We start from the raw sequence: 19,152 nt of genomic DNA, 5'->3' as shown, positions 1-19,152 counted from the left end.
AACTCTCTAGTGCTAGCCATGAAGGAGGGTGATGCAGTCAGTGTCCATGTGAGGCAGGACTGGCCGGCACTCTAGACTACAGCATTTTACCACAGGAGAGTCTTCAAGCCCTAGAGGAATGCTGGGAATTCTGAGAACCTTCACATTTCTGCAGAGTTGGCAGGTCTGGGTGTTAGTTTTCTGAATGTGTTCCACTGTGAACTTTCTGACCTATGATCCCTGTTTAAGAAATACTATTCTTTCTTTTGGTGGTCCAACGACCTTTGAGCCTAAGTGTTGTGGAGCAATTTCTTCTGAGATAAGGCTCCATCTTGGAGGGAAATTCCTTAAGACATGGAATGTTCTAAGGAGAGGGAAAACATTCCATCCTTCAGGGAAGCTTGCTAAATTTAGGGAATAAACAACCCAAAGGCTTCAGAAAGTCTCTGAAACTGACCAGATACCCTAATTCTCTCCTTCCCCAACCATACAGAAGCAATGAGGACTACCGAGAGGCACTCTCAGACAAGCTGATCTTCCTGGAAGAGGCTCAGACCATGTGAGCTGCCTTCCAGAGGCTGTTGCAGGAATCTTACAAAGTTCTTATTAATAAGATCAAACCCGGACCAGGTATTGGGGTGAATTCTGGAAGATCAGAGAGACAGAACAAACCACAGCTAACCTCACCTGGCCAAATTCTCAGCTGGTCTTGTTTCCTCAGACTGGATGCTTCTGTGTCCTCATCCCAATGGCTCTCAGCTGAACTGCTGCTCGAAAGCCTGAAGCTTAACCAACTAAAAGCTTAACCAGCCAAATGCTTCTAGTTTCTGGTCCTCACACCTTATATACCTTTCTGCTTTCTACTATCACTCCCTGGGATTAAAGGCTCATTTTCTGGGATTAAAGGCATGTGTCACCATGCCTGGCCGTTTCCAATGTGGCCTTGAACTCACAGAGATCCAGAGGGATTTCTACCTCTGGAGTGCTAGGATTAAAGGTGTGAGTGCCACCATTTCCTAGCCTTTGTACCTAGTAGCTGTTCTGTCTCTGACCCCAGATAAGTTTATTAGGGTGCACAATATTTTGGGGAACACAATACCACCACAAGAGGCACTCTCCAACCTGTGGAGCTGTGTGCAGACTGTGCCCCCAAGCTCACCCATGTTGAGGTGGACCTTTGGTGATAAAGCTGTTGTTGAGTCATTTCTGTTCATGTAAGTAATCTTTCACCCATATTCCTGTAGGTAACCCAGTCTATCAATGGTTCTCTATCTGGGGTGAATAGACATGTGCTTATGTCTCCCTAAGAATAATGCCACACAATACAGGATTCACTAAAGCTATGTTGTGGTCCTGGTATGGGACAAGAAGAGTCTTGCTTTGTGGAAGCCCCCAGCTAACTCATCAGTATACAGAAAGGAGCAGACAGCAAGGGCAGGTATCAGAGGAGGGAATAAGGTGGCAGAGGTCACACTTCTGCTCTATGCATAGAAACCTCCACTGAGGGAGACCAGAAAAACATGAGATTTTACACAGGATGGTGGATAAATCAATCACAGATGTTTATTGAATTTTGTGAATGAAATGATCCTCTCTGCAGCAGCACAGTCAGGCTAATTACAAATGTGTCTCACATGTGTCCCAATGGCAACTGGAAAAGGCTTGAAGCTGGAACCACCATCAGGCAAGCGCATATTCAAAGGTCCCTTTATCAAACTCTTCGACTTCGTCTTCCCACGTAGAAGAGGGCATGCTGCTATATGGGTCTAAGAGAATCTTGAAGCATCTGATGATAAGGAGCCCCAGGAAAATGCACAGGATGCCCACAAAGGCAAAGCCAGTCTTTTGCTCCAGCGTCAGGGAGAATGCAGAGACTTCGTTGACACTCATCTTAGCTGAAGAATTGCTGCAGTAGGTGCTACTCATCGTTCACTGGTGCATCGTGGTGGCTCTTGGGAGTTCCTGCAGGAGTCAGTTCTCCGCCTAGGTACAGAATGGACCCAGTTTAGTTTCATTCTTGTGTGGCATTGGGCAAGAAATTATAAAAGCAGATATTTTCAAGGCCTCTTAACTCATCAAGCATATCTGAAGACATCAGATACAGATCAGAATGAAATTGGCACTGGAGATGTTTATTCCACTGTAGTAGTGCAGAATGGTTTATGGACACAGAAATCCATGCCTGCACAGTGCCATAGAAAGCCAAGCATGAAAATGATAGTTGCACGATTAACTCTCAATGCCTTTGATTTGTTGGGAGGTAGTTGTCCCTGCTTCTTTGATCTGAATTTTCACTGCATTTTTGCATGTGAATATCATAGCATAAATAAAAAGTCTATAAGCTGTCCTTGTTGTTCAAAGTCCCAGCTTTAAGGTCTCTCTTTCCAGGGCCATTGTGTCTATTCTTTAAACAGCTATGACGTACTCTTTGTTTCAACTCTTGTTTTCATAGCTGCATGCTTAGAGCATCTTCTCCATTACATGTGCCCCCCATTATAGGAAAGCCCTTTCACAGGAGTCACCCAAGACCACTGGAAATATCAGATATTTGCATTATGATTCATAACAGTAGCAAATTTATAGTTATGAAGTAGCAATGAAAAAAATTTTATGCTTGGGGGTCACCACAACATGAGGAACTGTATTAAAGAGTTGCAGCATTAGGAAGGTTGAGAATCACTGCCCTAAACAAACATAAAATCAAGTTAAAGTTGTGTGTTCTCTGTAATCCAGCTAACTTTAAGACAACTCCCTAGTCTTCCTAGCCAGATTCTCATTCCTGTACCCCTATCTACGATTGATATTCTAAAACTACAGCTAAAATGTTAAGAAAGTTGTAACTAAAATGGAGCTCCTTATCCATTTTCAGAAAGCAGCTGAAGGAGCCAGAAAGATGGCTCAATAGTTAAGAGCACTTGTTCTTGTAGAGAATGGAGGTTCGATTCCCAGCACACACATATTGGCTCACAAATGTCTATAACTCCAGTTTCAGGCCATCTGACTCCCTTTTCTGGCCTCCAGGCATACACATGGTGCGCAGACATATAAGTGTGAAAAATACTCATACACATAAAATAAAATAAAAAAAGAACCCACTGAGATAGAACAAGGGATAGGTGGGAATGCATGGAGAGAGTAATAAGGCTTATAACTTTCAAACTTAAAAACATAGTGATAATCAGTTTTTATGAAGGTTTATGTTACAAAAAGAGCCCTGTCTTCAAACTACCAGTGACAGAAATACTCCCTACTTCTGGCATGTTGGTTGGTTGAATTTTTGTTCAGTAAAAGGGAAAAACATTTTTAAATCCCTTTGTGGAGTACCTTTCTACAAGTTGTTCTTAAGTGTTCTAGCAAATAAAAAGTGTGCTTTGCCTTTTTAAAGAGTTATCTTTTTAGGCTTACTTAAGTAACTCAGAGTTATCTTGCCAAAGGCTGAGTTCTTTTGTTATTTATCCTGGAGGAGGCATAGGATGCAGGATTAAACAATACTTTCGGCTTCTGAATTTTTTGAATTTTGTCAAGTTCATGGTCCTTGTAAGCTACATTTAACATTTTCAGGCGTGTCTAGGTAAGAGGAGCCAACAATACTCAGCAGTTAAGAAGGGGTCCTACTCTTGCAGAGTGCCAAAGTTCAGTTCTCAGCTTCCATGTCAAGCAGCAACACATAAACATGGGTAACTCCAGCTCCAAGACACCCCATGCCTTTGCCGCTGAGGGTGGCAGCACCCATGTACATGTACCCACACGTGTGAATGTAATTTAAGATACTAAAAGTAAACCTCTAAAAACAGAGGGGCCGATAACATTGGTTTACGAGCAGACACTATGGTGTGCCCACAGTGCAGGACCTGACTGCCTGGCCACTGGCAGCATTCCCAGCAGGTGTTATTATCTCCTTTTACGGGTTGCCACAGCTACAGAGAACTGCCCTACCAAGGGTATGTTTCCTCCTGGAAAGGATGCTATTCAGTGAGGGAGGGAGTGATGTGACTCTGACTGTCTTGACTCCAAGGGGGAAATGCTAAAGAAGTAGCCTAGCTCTGGAGTTCCACATGGTGTCAGCTGAGGTTGTCTTGGGGACATATCCCAACTCAGCTCTGTCTACACCTGCTTCATCCTCCATCCGTCTCCAGGTTAGGAGCCCAAGGGCATTTAGACCACTGAACTCTGCCTCCACCAAGTCTGATTACTGCAACAATTTGCTCAGAAATTTTAAAATCACCTGAGCAGTTTGAATGATTTGTTCATTTTACCATCATGTAGAAATGGCCCAAGCAGATTAATGTCATAAATTTAGCTAAATGTGGTTGCATATTTACTTTTTTTTTTTTTTTCGAGACAGGGTTTCTCTGTGTAGCTTTGCACCTTTCTTGGAACTCACTCTGTAGCCCAGGCTGGCCTTGAACTCACAGAGATCTGCCTGCCTTTGCCTACCGAGTGCTGGGATTAAAGGTGTGCACCACTACCGCCTCACTTTTTTTGTTTTGTTTTTTGAGACAGGGTTTCTCTGTGTAGCTTTGGAGCCCATCCTGGAACTTGTTCTGTAGCCCAGGCTGGCCTTGAACTCACAGAGATCTGCCTGCCTCTGCCTCCCAAGTGTTAAGATTAAAGGCATGGGCCACCATGCTCAGCTGCTGTAGTTACATATTTTAAAGACATCATAGAGTAAACATATGCACTGTGTCATAGCTGGTCACAGACAAAGACAACCTAATTGCCCTTGGATTAACCTACAAGACTTTGTTATTCTTAGTAGTAAAAACCTACCAATCAACTAAACAAGCAAACCAACAAAAAGACATTTTCCAGAAGCAGTAATCAAGTATGCAGCTCACATAGTTCTACTAAATGAAGATAAAACCCCTTCCCAGCTAGAGGTACAAAAGCCCCCTTTCCTATACAATTTGTCTAACATATGCCATATAACACTCTGTTCTTAGATTTCTAGACAGCGAGTTAATGAATTGATGAAAAAATAACCACTTTCTAAGCTGGCATATCATCTCTATTCAATAAGTATTTGAACTGGAATAAATTAAATATGTTGGCAGATACAATCTTTGAAGAATGAAGTTTTTTTTTAATCTATTTTTTTCAATATCCAGAGAGCTTGAAATTTCATTTATTAGTAGTTGACATGAACAAGAGACCTTCCATTTGGTTTCAAAAACTAGCCTTGAAGATAAGCACCGGGATTCAACAGCTCTCCCAGTGTTCCTGCTCTGTCTGGTTAAACTGATGTAGTGCAGCCTTCTCAGAAAGACATGATTTTTCATGTCCAGAGATGGAGAATGTGGATTTTTCCTACTAACTGTGAATTTCCCTTTGTTTTCTCAGGAAACTATATCATAATCATCTTCTGTAGACATTAATCTGTACCAGAAAGTACAGATGCCAATTTTATATTTGATTACTGTGATTTTTTAGCTTAAAATTTCTGGTGTAGTACTCCTTCTTCACCCAATCCTTGGCTGTTAGCCTTAGCCAGGAAGGATATTAATGAGATACTTCAAAATCTTCTGAGTGGAGTAGGGATGTGAATGGTGTGTGGATAAAGAATGGCTTACTAAATGAAAAAGGTTACCATGGCAACAAACCTAATTTGTAGCACTCTCTCTCTCAATTACTAGAACAAATATGAGAAGAAATGCTGTGCTATTTGAACACATGTTGAAAAGTGACCCAAAACTTTCAGGGCAGTGTCAGGAAAGTCTAAAGGGTTGAATGAGTTTAAGACAACATAGAATATTTTCTTAACTTTTTCATTGAAAAAAAAAAAAGTAGAGACTGACATAAGCCAGCACTTTCCTTGATGAACTTGGTAACAATGTGCCATACTGAGCAGCATGCCTATGTGGAAGAGGCAGACATAATTATTTTAAAGTCATAAATGATGAAGACATGACTCCTTAACCTACTCTGGTTTTTATAGCTTGGAGATATGCTTTCAGAAATGACTAACCATGAGAAAGCTTCCAGAGTTATGAGTACAGGCAAACATTCTACCTTTCAAAAGGCGGAAGAGGAAATTATACGTTAGTAATGTGTGACTAATAGACATTTAATAGGTAACGGTTGGCACTGAAGGCTCTGACGGTCACGTGGGTGAGAAGCAAGGCTGTACTGCTCAGTTTTCCATTGTAGGCAAACGTCAAATTGTCAGTTTCAAAGAGAAAAGGCTCATTCTGGATCTCTGCTCTGGCAGTTTGAGCCGTGGTCATGTGAGCCTGATTTTGGTTCTAGAGTGTGGCACAGGAGGGCTGCTCACTTGTGGCTGGAGGGAGGAGGGATCAGGGTCTCACTGTCACTTTCAACATCATCTCTGCAGTGACAGGACTTCTTTGGACAAGATGGACCTCCTCCTACAGGTTTCACTGTCTCCCAACTGCTCTGCAGCTATAACTAGGTGCCAGGACTTCACAGACAGGCCTTTGAGGGAAACTTCAGATATCAACAGCTAAATTCATCCTCTTTTGCTTGTTTGCTGTTAACATGATGAACTAGGGAAACAGGACAGCATGGTTTAGTGACTTTGGCAATTCATGGACCTTCCCTTGTACTCTTTGTGAGGGAGATGTGAGATATGCCTGGCTTATAGTGCTTTATGTAGATTCAGTTACTGAGCTATCCTAACAAATACAGGGTTTTTATAATCATGAAGACAGTCTTCAGTGTAGTATCACAAAGGTCTAGCCTTACCTACACACTCTTACATGCTTCAGAACAGTGACTAGGTTGAAGACATTTAAGTGATGACTATTAAATTCAGCATAAAACTTGGCTGAAATTATATGTAGTTCTCAGAGTTGAGATTCAAAAGAATCTAATGACTTAAATTCTGAGATGGAACCTGATGTTTCTAACAGAAACATTTACAGAAGTCTTGTGTTTGAGAATGAAGGAGAGAAATATGTTAACTGAAAATGGGGGAGATGTTGCTTGATAATTTTCATGAAATAAATATTAAAATTGAAATTCATCAATAATTCATTTAAGTTGAAGACACGAAGTGGTTGCTTGAAAGGCAGAGGCAATCTTAACCTGAATAGGAACAAAGACTCCAGAATGGAAATACCATTATTATGTCCCAGTCAAACACAAATGATTTAATTGATAGTTGTCATCCTTGTATTCAAAATATTTATTGTGCTGTTGTCACATGGTAGTTGATATGACCTCTCTAGCTTCCAACTAGCAAGGGAGAGGAGCCATGTTCCAAGAAGAAAACAATTCAGTCTTCTACATGAGTAATGAAAAAGAAATCAAACTATGCTCAACATTTACCGCCTTTCTCCTATGCAGTACGTTACACATATTTTATCTCCTCAGCAGCCATATTGGTAAATTTAATTATCTTCTACATATTTAGAAGAAATGGAAAACAATGGTCCATGTAAGCATCAATGAAGGTCTGTATGAATAAGTATAAGTAAGAGAGTGTAAGTTTGAAAGCCACTTATAAAGTTAGGATTTGACACCTGATGGAATGCAATGAGCCGTGAAAAGAGACCCATCAATGATAGCTCCACTCTATTAAGCTTGAACAAATGCAAAACCAACATTTTTCACTAAGCAGAAGGGAGAAAATAAGAAACAGTTTAGATTTACAAAGTAAATGTAGATTTGGGCATTGCCAACTTGCTATTCTCATGTAAGGAGTCAATCCAGATAATTTTGTGCAACACACAGTTCCTAGTGGGGAGAATACTTTAGTTATGATTATCAAGTAAAACTGATATAGATGAATAAATGCAGAATAGAGAGATCACAGTACATAGAAGTATTTACAACTTTCAACTTAAGAGATGGAGACATATTGAAAGGCAATACTGAAGAAGACAATAGATACATCTAGACATCTATAGTGTTTTCTAGTGTAGACTTGTTCTAGACTGATCCAGGACAATTTTGTTATAAGTTCAGCAAGATGCTGTTTGCTATTACCAGATAGGACTTGAATATAGGAAAAAAAACCCACTATCAATAAACCACAATACATGCTCCTCTTGCAGAGGGAAAATAAGATCTCCCAGTGGACTTATAAGAAGGACTCAGGATCATGAATAAATCCATAGTAGGAATTAAAAAAAAACTAAGAAAGCCAAGATTTCCAGATGGAACATTAAAAAACTGTCTAATTCTGTGGGAATGGAAACTAAGCATGGGCAAGCAAGGACTGAGAGCAGAATTATTTCACCATTATAGAAATTTCTAGAATGTTAATAAATTGAAGGAAATTTTGATATTATGGCTAAAGACCAGACAGAATTGGATGGTAATACAATTTGACAAAACAAGTTTTACTTCCATAAAAGTTAAAGGCTCAGAAGGATAATGTATTCAAATTTGAATCATTCTCAATAAGAAGGACTTAACCAGATATTTGATTTTTTTCAAAGTAAATCTAAGTCAACCCATGTAATATCTAAAGAACTGTAGCTTACAGTTTTAAACAAAAATTGAGTTGAGAAAGGATGATTTTGTTAATACCTTAAAAGGAAAAACTTAGATTTTAATGTTCATCTTTAAACCAAGTGCCATATAGGAGAATAGTTGGAAAGGAGACGGACAAAGGTCCAAGAGAAGCCTGATTATTGATGCCAGCTCTGTATAAATAGGTAGATAAACACAAAAACAGGAGCATATTAGTCTTCATATCCAAGACATGATGTACTGAGCACTCAAAAACACTGGTATTTGAGGCCTAGCTTTTTCAAATATTTCCCCAAACTTTTCTATATTATTTGACATATAAAATGGATACCTTGTCTCATTTCAATAACAACTAAGTCTTAAATTTTTGAGAATATATCATTAAGTTTTCTGAGCTTTGTGCCTTTCTATTGATGTGGAGTACATTATATAAAATATTACTAATGACAACATCATAAACAGAAGTCTTCAGTTACAACACTGACTACTTCATGATGAATAAGGTCTCAAAAACACTTTCACATAGGGAGTAAAGACAAATTTTTCATTTACCATCACTGGGAGAAATAGGGAAGCAAAGGTTCATTAGTTTCTATAGAACAGATCTTGTAAAGCTTACCTCAGGAGGAAAATAATATTTTAATACCTGAGAAATAGGTTCGCTGAGAAATAAAAAATGAATGAAATATGAGAAAAATAGATTACAAAGGAACAAAACTATGAATTGATAAAAAAAAAAAGCCCATATGAAAAAAGTAGTTGTGAAAAGAATAAGTGAATTTAAAAAAGAGTTGAATGTAAAGCTGAATCCAGGTAAATTTACTTTAAATGTGATATACCACAAAAATGGACAACATCCTCAACACTGCTTGGCTTAAATAGCAGAGTCTCTCCACACAAAGACTGAAGTATTAAAGCGTATTTTTATACTACTTCTGCTACTGATAAAACGCTGCTTGGAACTCCAGGCACTGGGATGAATGATTAGATACTTTGGTAGTGAGCAACCAGATTCAAAGTGTCTCTTTTCCTTCATGGCAAACGTCATGCTTGCTCTGTAAGTCCTGATGAGTCATAGCATTGGGCCATGGCAGGACCTGTAGATATCAAAAGGCCCAATGTCGTGGAGTTGCTTTGTGGCTAACAACAAATAATCGATGATGGCGACCACAACCCCCCTGTGCTCAGTTATTTAAATCATGTCACTGCCGGCAACCCACCAAGGAGGGCATTTTTACAGCTCCTTCTGCATGTAGCCTTTCACGTCCATGAGTGAATATGGTAGGCAATGCTTTTTTTCTTCTGTGAACTGTTTACTGATTAGGAGCTATCAAGTTTGCTTTTTCAAAAACAGTTATTAAATTTGCACACAATAACATGCAATTGCAGAAGCCAAAAGTATGCATCTCCTAAAACAACACACGAACCTCCTATGTCTTTATTTTAATCAACAGGTTTTATTACCCTCCTGCTTATTTATCTAGTAATAACATCACAAACACCAAATCTGAAATAGTTGCAATTGGAGTGCAATAGTAATATTCCAGGTAAAGAGTATTTTACGACTAGTCACCAGACAAAAGTCTCTAGTGAGAGGATACTTGTAATTTCATGAAATGAGACATGCAAACTCAAGCTTAAAAAATAATGAGCCCTTCTATAATAAACAACAGACTCTATATCAAATGCAAAGGTTGTTAAATTCTAGTCAAAGAAGGAACAGCAGGAAGCATTATTGAGGCCATATCTGCACAGAGCTATCATTTAGGAATGGATGTGTTGGAATCAAAGGAAATCCTTAAATTACAAACCCAGATGTCTTCATTATGCTGAAGTACATGCATTTTGGTTTCCTAGAGTTCCAGAACCTCAGGATCTTCAGGAATCTACCCCCAGAGCCCCGGAGACGTCAACCTTGAGAGATTTTCTTTAAGAGAATATTTGGGTGGCTCCTCAGACACCCATTCCTTCCAAAGCACTGGTAAGCTCGATCTGGAAATTCTCAACATGTCTCACCAAAGAAGCCTAGACCAGCGTTATTATTCTACCTTGTGTTGGTTCCAGTTGTCTTCTACATATTAAGCTGCAGGAAGCATGGAAACTTCCTACAAGACATCATGGGAGAAGCATCAGCAATCTGTATACACACAACACATTTTCTTTCTTTCTTTTTCTTTTTTGACAGCATCAGCAGCTGCAGAGGCATTCTTTTCTTTTCAGAATTTGAGCACACCAAAACCTACAGACTCTCCCTGCCCCCCACCCAGCTCTCTTGCTTCTGAAATCCAAGAGAATAAGGACACCTTCTCCCCGGGACTAGCGCTGGAACCCTGTTGGTGATTGCTGAGGAAGGGGGAGAAAGTTACTTCGCAGGCAGCAGGGATGGATGGGCTCACCTTCCATGTTTGTTGCCATGGAGATGAATTCCAGCCAGTAGACTTGTTGGTAGGTTTGTCTGTGCTCGCGGATCGGTTCAATGTAAACGGCGTGTTCTGAGGACCTGCGTGGAGTCACAGGACCGTGGGTTGCGCTTTTTCTGGCCTACGTGTATAGATGTCTGTGTCTGGGTGAGAGACAGGACACAGGCAGCCGCGGAAGGACGTGCGCGCGAGTGTTTGCAGGAAAATGTGTGTGCATTTCTCTGATGTGGCAATGTGTAAATATTTGCGCGCAGGTGGATGTGAGAGCAAAGGAGGTGGAACGTGAGATGGGGAAGGGATTCTAACAGCAGCAACAGGGTCTGTTCTTCAGGTCCATTAGAAAGAGCAGAGGCAAGGGCTCATTTTCACTCACATCGCACCCTGAAGCTTAGCGATCAGGCTTCGTCACTATTTGTGCTTCCTAGGGTAGTGAGGGTTTAATTAATTCATTGCGAAAATCCTTGCCTCTGCGATTGTCCCCAGCTGTGCCGAAGGCATTTCGCTGTGCGTGAAAACAGCAGGCTCGAGTTGTTAGAAGGCGCTACGTTTTTATATCTCCTTTGATCAGACAAAGGGGAAAAACGGAGTGAAAGGTGTACTGGTTTAACTGAAAACTGATGCGTCACTTACTCGTTTAGTGTTCCTTTCCACTACCCACGCCCCTTTCCTCATAAGCCCCACCCCACCCCTTCCCGCAGACGCCTGGAGCTGTCCGCAGTGCTGAAACGCTGAGGCGAACCTTGCTCCTGCAAGAAGACGCCTCACTAGCTGTGACAAAAGCATTAGGAAGAGCGGTGCTGGCTTTCTAGAGCGTTGAATATACACACAGCAAACAGACAGCCATGGAAGCAAAGCAGAACACATCAAAGCAACAGACACTTCTGGTCTCATCCATCCTCGAGGTTTCTCCACATTCAGTTTTAGTATTTCTTGACTGTGACCATATTTTGACTCTATTCCCAGAACCTGCCCTTGGCAAGCACCTGTAGATTCCCTAAAAGCTTAATTGCTCCTCTTATGAACTATCAAATTGTTAATATTTGTGGAGAATGTAGATAAAGAGTTTGGACATTATTATTTCTGTTGTTGTTATTTAGCTGAGACCACCTAGTGTGAGTGTGACCAGATTTAATAATGAAGACAAATTTTATGGCTACCTTAAGTATCGTTACTTAGGAAATCTAATGATCTTACAAAAAATTTGCACAGAGAATAAGTGTCAGCGGAGTGCCCAGCCACAAATGAAATCTACATCACCCCCATTCAAAGCTCATAGACCATTGAGTAAGAGGAAGAGGAAAATTATAAGGTGGATGAGAGCGAAATGGTGTTTTCTGGAAAAGACAGCTCTGCTTCACTCATGAACTCACAGACCACAAGACCCGCACAAGATTAAGCCAGTCAACATTCTAACATAGTGTGGGGAGGGGATCACTAGCATCCACCCCTAACTGACGAGTTACTGACATTTAATAGCTTCAGAGTTGGGGGTGGGGATGCTTTTTAAGGATGTGGCCCTGGTAAGCTGATCAAATTTCTGTAGATAGCCTCATACCTAGGTGTAAGAGTATATGGTCAGCACAAATTGGACTCTGGATTACTTCTTTTTAAAGGAGTTGAGAGGAAGTGAGGCTATTATGGGTGGTGGGCCTGGGAGGAGTTGGGGAGGGAAATGAACATGATCATATATTACATACAATTCTCAAATAAATAATAAAATATTATATATTTTTTAAAAGTTGCACAAAGTATATTGGGAGTTCATAGAAGACCATATTTTACAAAGTTGTCCCTCTTTAAGTGGAAATCTATTAAAAAATCTTAAGAGGTAGCTGATCTAATTGCTTATTGTGAAAGAATGGGGGATATATCTTTTTTCCAGGGGCATGCTCTTGGCTTTACTGACTTTTTCAAATGTGTTAAGGGCTATATCCTTTCTTAATACTCTGAACTAAAACAGTTGATTGAATTTTAATATAGTTATGAATTTCACATTTGTGAGAATTAGAAGATGCTAATTCAGTAGGTGTGAGATTATGTCTCAGATTATTCATTCCTACCATGTGTCTGAACTGATGGTAGAGGCTTCTAGTCTTACAACCACACTTTAAGTAGCCAGGTACTAGAAGTATTGTATTCTAGCAATGCAGTTCCTTAGAGAGTCCAAACAATGAGGTGATTTTCTCTGATCTATATTTTAAGATTGTTGCACTGGCTGGAGAGATGACTCATTGTTTAAGAGCCCTTGATGCTTGTGATGATTTGAATAAGAATGTTCCTCATAGTCTCAGACATTTGAATAAATGGTCCCCAGTTGCCTTGTTTTGGGGAAGGATAATGGGGTGGCCTTGTTGGAGGAGGTGTGTCACTGATGATTGGATTTGAGATTTCAAAATACTCTTTCCATTCCTGGTGCCTCTGTCTCTCTGCCTCATACCTGTGGATCAAGATGTGAACTCTCTGGTGGGCTGACCAACCCTTCAACAACCCAGGCCCAGAACCAGGGTTATGAATTGGTGCACCCTAACATCCACTTCATCTGTGATGTGCTGGAGCATGTGAAGGGACAGGTCCTGCAGACCCAAAGCTGCAGGGCCTCCACGACATAGGACAACAACAGGATACCCATGAGGAGTCCCAGTGAGGGCCCAGCATTGATAGTGCAGCAGAAACCAGAGGCCTCGAATTAGACCGATGACTCTTTGCAATGAACACTTGCAAGTAACGATACATGGACAAAATGGTTGCTGCGTGACTCACTGTGTCACACTACAGCTTCCATGATTTATCCTTTTTTTTTCTTTTCTTCTTTATTTTCCCTTAAATTTTATTTTATTTTTTTGGAGGGGGTTGCAATGGCAGAGGGCAGATATGAAGGGACGGGGGAATGAATGTGGTGGAGATGCATGATGTGAAAGACACAAAGAATAAATAAAAGGAAAGTTTAAACAAAAGATGTGGAGTGGAGAGATAGCTCAGTGGTTAAGAGCATTGGCTGCTCTTCCAAAGGTCCTGAGTTCAATTCTCAGCAACCACATGGTAGCCCACAACCATCTATAATTCTATCTGGTATCCTCTTCTGGCATTTAGGCAGAACACTGTGTATATAATAAATAAATTTTTTAAAAAAGAAGTGAGTTCTCAGTTACTGCTCCAGTGCTGCCATGCCTGCCTGTCTGTTCCCACCATCCCTGCCATGATGGTCATGGAACTGTAAGCTCCACATGAATGCTCTCCTTTATAAGTTGCCTTGGTAACAGTGTTTTATCACAACAATAGAACAGTTACTAAGACACTGATCTTCCAGAGGATGCCATTTTGGTTCCCAGCACCCACATGACAGCTCACAGCCAACTCTAACTCCAGTTTCAGGGGATCAGAGTCCCTTCTCTGCCTCTTAGGGCACCAGTACACACATGGCATACATGAATGCAGACTATACTCCACATAAATAAAAAATAAAAATAAAGCCTAAAGAGGAGGCTATTGTAAAAACTAATCTAATTTAAATAAGCCCAGAAAGTATTCTTATTATGTTTTGATTGTACACTATTAATAAAATATTTGTGAATCTGATTAATTTTATTCTAATTTTTGTGGTAAATGGACCCAGGCTATGTTTGACATCTCCCCACTTACGTGTGTGTGTGTGTGTGTGTGTGTGTGTGTGTGTGTGTGTGTGTGTTCTATCATATGAGTCCTAGAGATTGAACTTTGATATTCAGGTTTGGGAGCAGGTACCTTTAAGTGCTGAGCCATCCTGCCAGGCCACTCTGTATTTCCTCAGTGTTTTCAAGGGCTCTTAAACACAAGCATTTTTAAAAGCCTGGCTTAAGGGGTCAGAACCAAGTGACATGAATCTGATGTAGAGATGAACTTCATTTCAGGAATCATTAACACAGCTAGAGATTTTTAATTGCATTTTATGACTTTAAATATGGTTCTATGGTAAATGCCCATGGAATCTAATCTTAAACACCAGTGTGCTAGGGTTAAGGAGATGGTTTAGTAGTTAAAGTGTGTACTACAACTAATAACCACTTGTAACTCCAGCTCTAGGGAATCTGATACCTTATTCTGGTCTCTGTGGCCACCCACATGCAGGTGGCATACACTTTTACACACACACACACACACACACACACACACACACACACACACACACATAAAAATAAATCTTTGAAAACACTTGGGTGTTACACATCTAATTCTCATTCAGTCTAGAAAAATGGGACCGTGTTATCATTCAACTGTTGATATCGCAAGTCCATACATAGGTTTTGAAGATTGTTCTGGGTGGTTTTCTATTTTTTAAAAAGATTTATTTTATGTGTATGAGTGTTTTGCCAACATGTGTGAATATGAATCATGCATGCCTGGGGCCCACAGAGGTTGAAAGAAGGCATGGGATCCCCTGGAATTTGGAATTGTGGATGTTGTAAACCACCATGTGGGTGCTGAAATCGAGCCCAGGTCCTAGGCAAGGGAAAAAGTACTCATGACTGCTAAGCCATCTCTCCAGCCTCTTGGCTTCCTATTAAAAAAATCATACATCATTTAATACAGTGCTTCCAGTTAATGCTTTCGAATTGGTGCCAAAGGAAAGCTTTAACTGCAAATTAGGTTCTTTGGTGTTAGTTGGCACATGACCTTGATCTTTTCAAGCTATATGGAAGATGATGATGCTCTTAAAAGTCTAAAAAGTGGCCCATTCAGGAGTGTGTGATTAAAAATCCATTATGTTCCATGTCCTTTGCTAGGTGCTGGGATCCAAAGATAAATTGGATTTGTTATCTGCCCTTGAGGAGATTTGTTATTGTAAAGCAGTGTAAAAAGTCTACAAAGTTATATTTCTATAGGAATCAATAGACTACTACTGTTTTATTTTCCATTGCAAAAGCATTGGCGAATTAATCCAACTTGCAATGAACACATGCCCTTCAAATTCTTGTGCAACTTTCATAGAAACTATTGAAAGAAATGGCCTTCTAAAGTTCACCTATCCTTTCAGAGACTATGATCTACTTTCAGAATAAAAAGCCAAGTTGTGATTGACATTGTTTGTCCAACCCATGACAAAATCACCTTTAACATGCCTTGGTGCTACTCTGGACTTGATCTGCAAATATGCTATTGGAAGGATTCCTGGTTTATACAAACTGCTTGATTTCTTTATAGACTTGTTATTAGATATTAGTTGACACATATATATTATAGATAATATGTATGTAGCTAGTCAGCACATCACCTACTACTTTTTCTTTAAGATGCTGAGAAATTTAGAAAGCAAGTACTGCTTGAGATGCAAATGGAACACTCATACCCACTCCTTATTTAAATCAAACCAGAGCAAGTGTTGTGCTTTTTTTCTTATTTATTGTCAAGACTGTGTGACTGATCACATTTATTGCTTCTTTTACTTCCCAGGGATACAAGAATCAAATTAATAACTAAAAATTATCAACTCATACATTCTTTTAAATTTGTTTGTTTTCTCTATTTAGTTATTTGGTTTTTGAATTTTTTTAATTCATTTTTTTAAAAGTTCAGATTATAGTCACCTGTAAAAATAATCTCATAAAATCAGAAGTGGAGTAAATAAATTAATGTCATTCACTCACAGCCAAAATGATGACTGTTAGGTGAATGCATATGACAGGTTTATGTATTTATTTATATAACTTTTAATAGGGTATTGAAGATAGAAAATATATAATTTAATTATTGTGGAAATAAAAATCCAAATTATAATATTAAATATTAAAATGTTAAGTTGGCAGAAAAGAGTTTCAATTTGGTAATTACAAATTAGCTTAAAGCACAGTGTATTCTGTTTCTTCTTTTAGACCCTAAATACCGTCCTTTATGACAAGGTCTTTTAAGTTAGAGATCAGAAGTGTTAAATTTCTCTCTCTCTCTCTCTGTGTGTGTGTGTGTGTGTGTGTGTGTGTGTGTGTGTGTGTGTGTGTGTGTGTGTGTGTGTACTACTGGTGTCTTCATTACTCTTTAAATCATCATCATCATCATCATTTGAGACATTGAGACAGAGTCTCGTACTGAACCTGGAGCTCAGATTCAGCTAAGCTGACTGGCCAATGTGCTTCAGGAATCCTCCTGACTCCACCTTCTCAGCAGTGGGGCTACAGACATGTACCATCACCTCCTGCTTTTACATGTATGCAGAGGGTTCAAACTCAGTTCCTTCCATTCAATCATAATTCAACTTTGCAACTGACCCATCTCCCCAGACCCAGGAGGTGTTCTTTTCTAACTACCTGGTAAGAAAATGTGGTAACTTATAGGAACTTAGAAAGCACAGAAGACAGCCTCACTCAGAATGTATTCTAGCAAGACTGTATTGCAATGAAACAGAAAGCATGACCTTCCTCTACTGAATCAGCCTGGGACTCTTTCTAGGGGGAGGTTTTGCTTGCTTGGAGCCTCTTCACTGGTGATTTTTGCTCCCAAGGTTTTTATATTGGGATGATTTTCTGGAGTTACAATAAAGCCAAGATGTTACTTTCTTTTTTTCTGTAGAATCTACATTATCTGGTTGGTGGTTGGCTGAGGTAGAGTCTTCTAATGTAATTGTTCCTCTTATTCATAGCACAGGTAATTCAAACATTGGGTAACAAAATTAATATGCTGAAGAAATGTATAGACTAATTTCGGTATAATTACTTTATTCAATTTATTTTTTTACATTTAAAATTTTAATAATCTAGTAATCTGTAGAAGATATTTAGACAATTATTTATATTTTGAAGTTAATTGCTTTTAGAAACATTCTCCTATCAATCTTGAATGTCATTTTTACCTTTGCACTCCACCAGATACTTTAATCTTTTTGAAGAAGGGTTAAGGATGCTTTTGAAATTTTAGTAAGAGATATCTGCTACTTCTCCAAAAGAGGCACACTTGCAGACATTTTGCTCCCAATGTGGGCACACCCTGTACTCCCTAGAGGCTTGTTCCTGTCATCCGAGCATCATTCAAGCAGACCAGTTAAAAGCTTCCGTGATAAATAAATGGAGCAGAATCTCATCCCTGGTTTTGCAGCTCAGTATCGAGTGCTTTAAAGTTCTGTGCTTTTTGTTTTAATTACACTATTAGCTTCCTTTCTTTCCTTTCTCCTTAACCCCCTGCCCCCCAGGTCATTTTATCATCCGAGATCTCAAGAATAGCTAGTGCTGAATGTGCTGAAATGGGATGGGAGAATTTGGTAATTGGATGATTGGATTAGAAAATGTCTGTGTCAGATTTTGTCAAGAGTGAAGAAATTATCTGAGTGAACTCATAAGTGAATTGAGTTGATGATACTCCAGTGTGGATAATGATCGAATGCTGGCCTGTTTGATGAGTCTCATTGACAACAGGACATTTTGCTAGAAAATTTTCTGCAAAGATAGATGTGCCCAGTGTTTCATCTCCAAGTGATGATTAAAATGAAGTTTCATTTAATTGGTTTTAATTTTACTGTCCACATGCTTCTAAAGAGTTCCATTTAAACCGTAACTCAAGCCCTCCACTACACTCATTGTTAAATAGAATAATGTTGCTTTCAGCACAGTCTCCACACATTTTTGAGCCATGAATTTGAGGAACTGACTCAAATTATTTCAAAATCTATCTTCTTTTTCTGTTATAATACATGATTCTATAATATCAGTTAATACTAAGTGGCAAATGGGGATGTCAACAGATTGAGGATAATCATTGTTTTATACTTGTTGTTATCCAGTATGTTATGTTTCAACTACCAAGTTAAAAAATAGCTAAACTCTAAGTCCACTTATACAGCTGGATGAGGACAGCTCTGAGACCAGTCTGACGCCCAGGGCACATTCATGCATTCCCCTTTCCCCTGGCTCAGCTGGACTGCCTAGGCTATCTTGAAAAGTCTCATTTTATGATTTTCCTTATCTTCATATGAGTTTTTCACAACTCAGTCATCCCTTATCTTCTCACTATTATTTTTGCTCTTAGTCAAATCTGTGAAGTCTAAATATATCCTAAACTACATGTTAGCTTTCATGCTTTAATTATGTTACAACTGGCCTTAGGTTTGTAAATGCTTTTGTAGTGATCTTTCTGTATCAGAGCTTGTGCTAAGGGGCTTGGGAATTGCACTACATAGGACTCTTACCTACTAAGCATTGCTCTCACCCTCCTAACTTCACTTTCTTCAAAAATCTCTTTTCAGTTGTAATCCAATCTAAATTCTGCCAACGAAGGACAGTGTTGCAAAGTTTGGAGGAGGCAGAGGAGAAACCATTTGACTCAGCAGCAGCTGCAGGTAGCTTGGTGGGTCTCAGCA

The 19,152-nt window shown here is 39.4% G+C and overlaps 1 protein-coding gene across 3 annotated transcripts; it reads right to left on the bottom strand.

Annotated features, from left to right (window-relative positions):
• Positions 1–1,504: 1,504 nt before the first annotated feature.
• Ctxn2 (cortexin 2) lies at positions 1,505–11,433 on the bottom strand. 3 transcript variants are annotated; one of them, XM_015987423.3, is made up of 2 exons: positions 10,464–10,750; positions 1,505–1,962 (listed from the first exon to the last, which is right to left on the bottom strand). In XM_015987423.3, the coding sequence occupies exon 2, from the start codon at positions 1,903–1,905 to the stop codon at positions 1,660–1,662; it is 246 nt and encodes an 81-aa protein (XP_015842909.1). In that variant the 5' UTR covers positions 1,906–1,962; positions 10,464–10,750; the 3' UTR covers positions 1,505–1,659. The 3 variants fall into 3 exon arrangements, with proteins under 3 accessions (XP_015842909.1, XP_015842911.1, XP_006993991.1); XM_015987425.3 differs by lacking the exon at positions 10,464–10,750 and adding an exon at positions 10,227–10,432; XM_006993929.4 differs by lacking the exon at positions 10,464–10,750 and adding an exon at positions 10,812–11,433 and having other exon boundaries at positions 1,506–1,962.
• Between the last annotated feature and the right edge of the window lie 7,719 nt (positions 11,434–19,152).

The sequence above is a fragment of the Peromyscus maniculatus genome, chromosome 4, assembly GCF_049852395.1.
Source record: "Peromyscus maniculatus bairdii isolate BWxNUB_F1_BW_parent chromosome 4, HU_Pman_BW_mat_3.1, whole genome shotgun sequence".
NCBI lineage: Eukaryota > Metazoa > Chordata > Mammalia > Rodentia > Cricetidae > Peromyscus > Peromyscus maniculatus.
The sequence above is the reverse complement of the archived record's forward strand: the minus strand, read 5'-3'. Positions and strand labels throughout refer to the sequence as shown.

Coding starts and splice junctions, on each gene's coding strand:
- Ctxn2 (XM_006993929.4), bottom strand. CDS start 1,905: ATGAGTAGCACCTACTGCAGCAATTCTTCAGCTAAGATGAGTGTCAAC.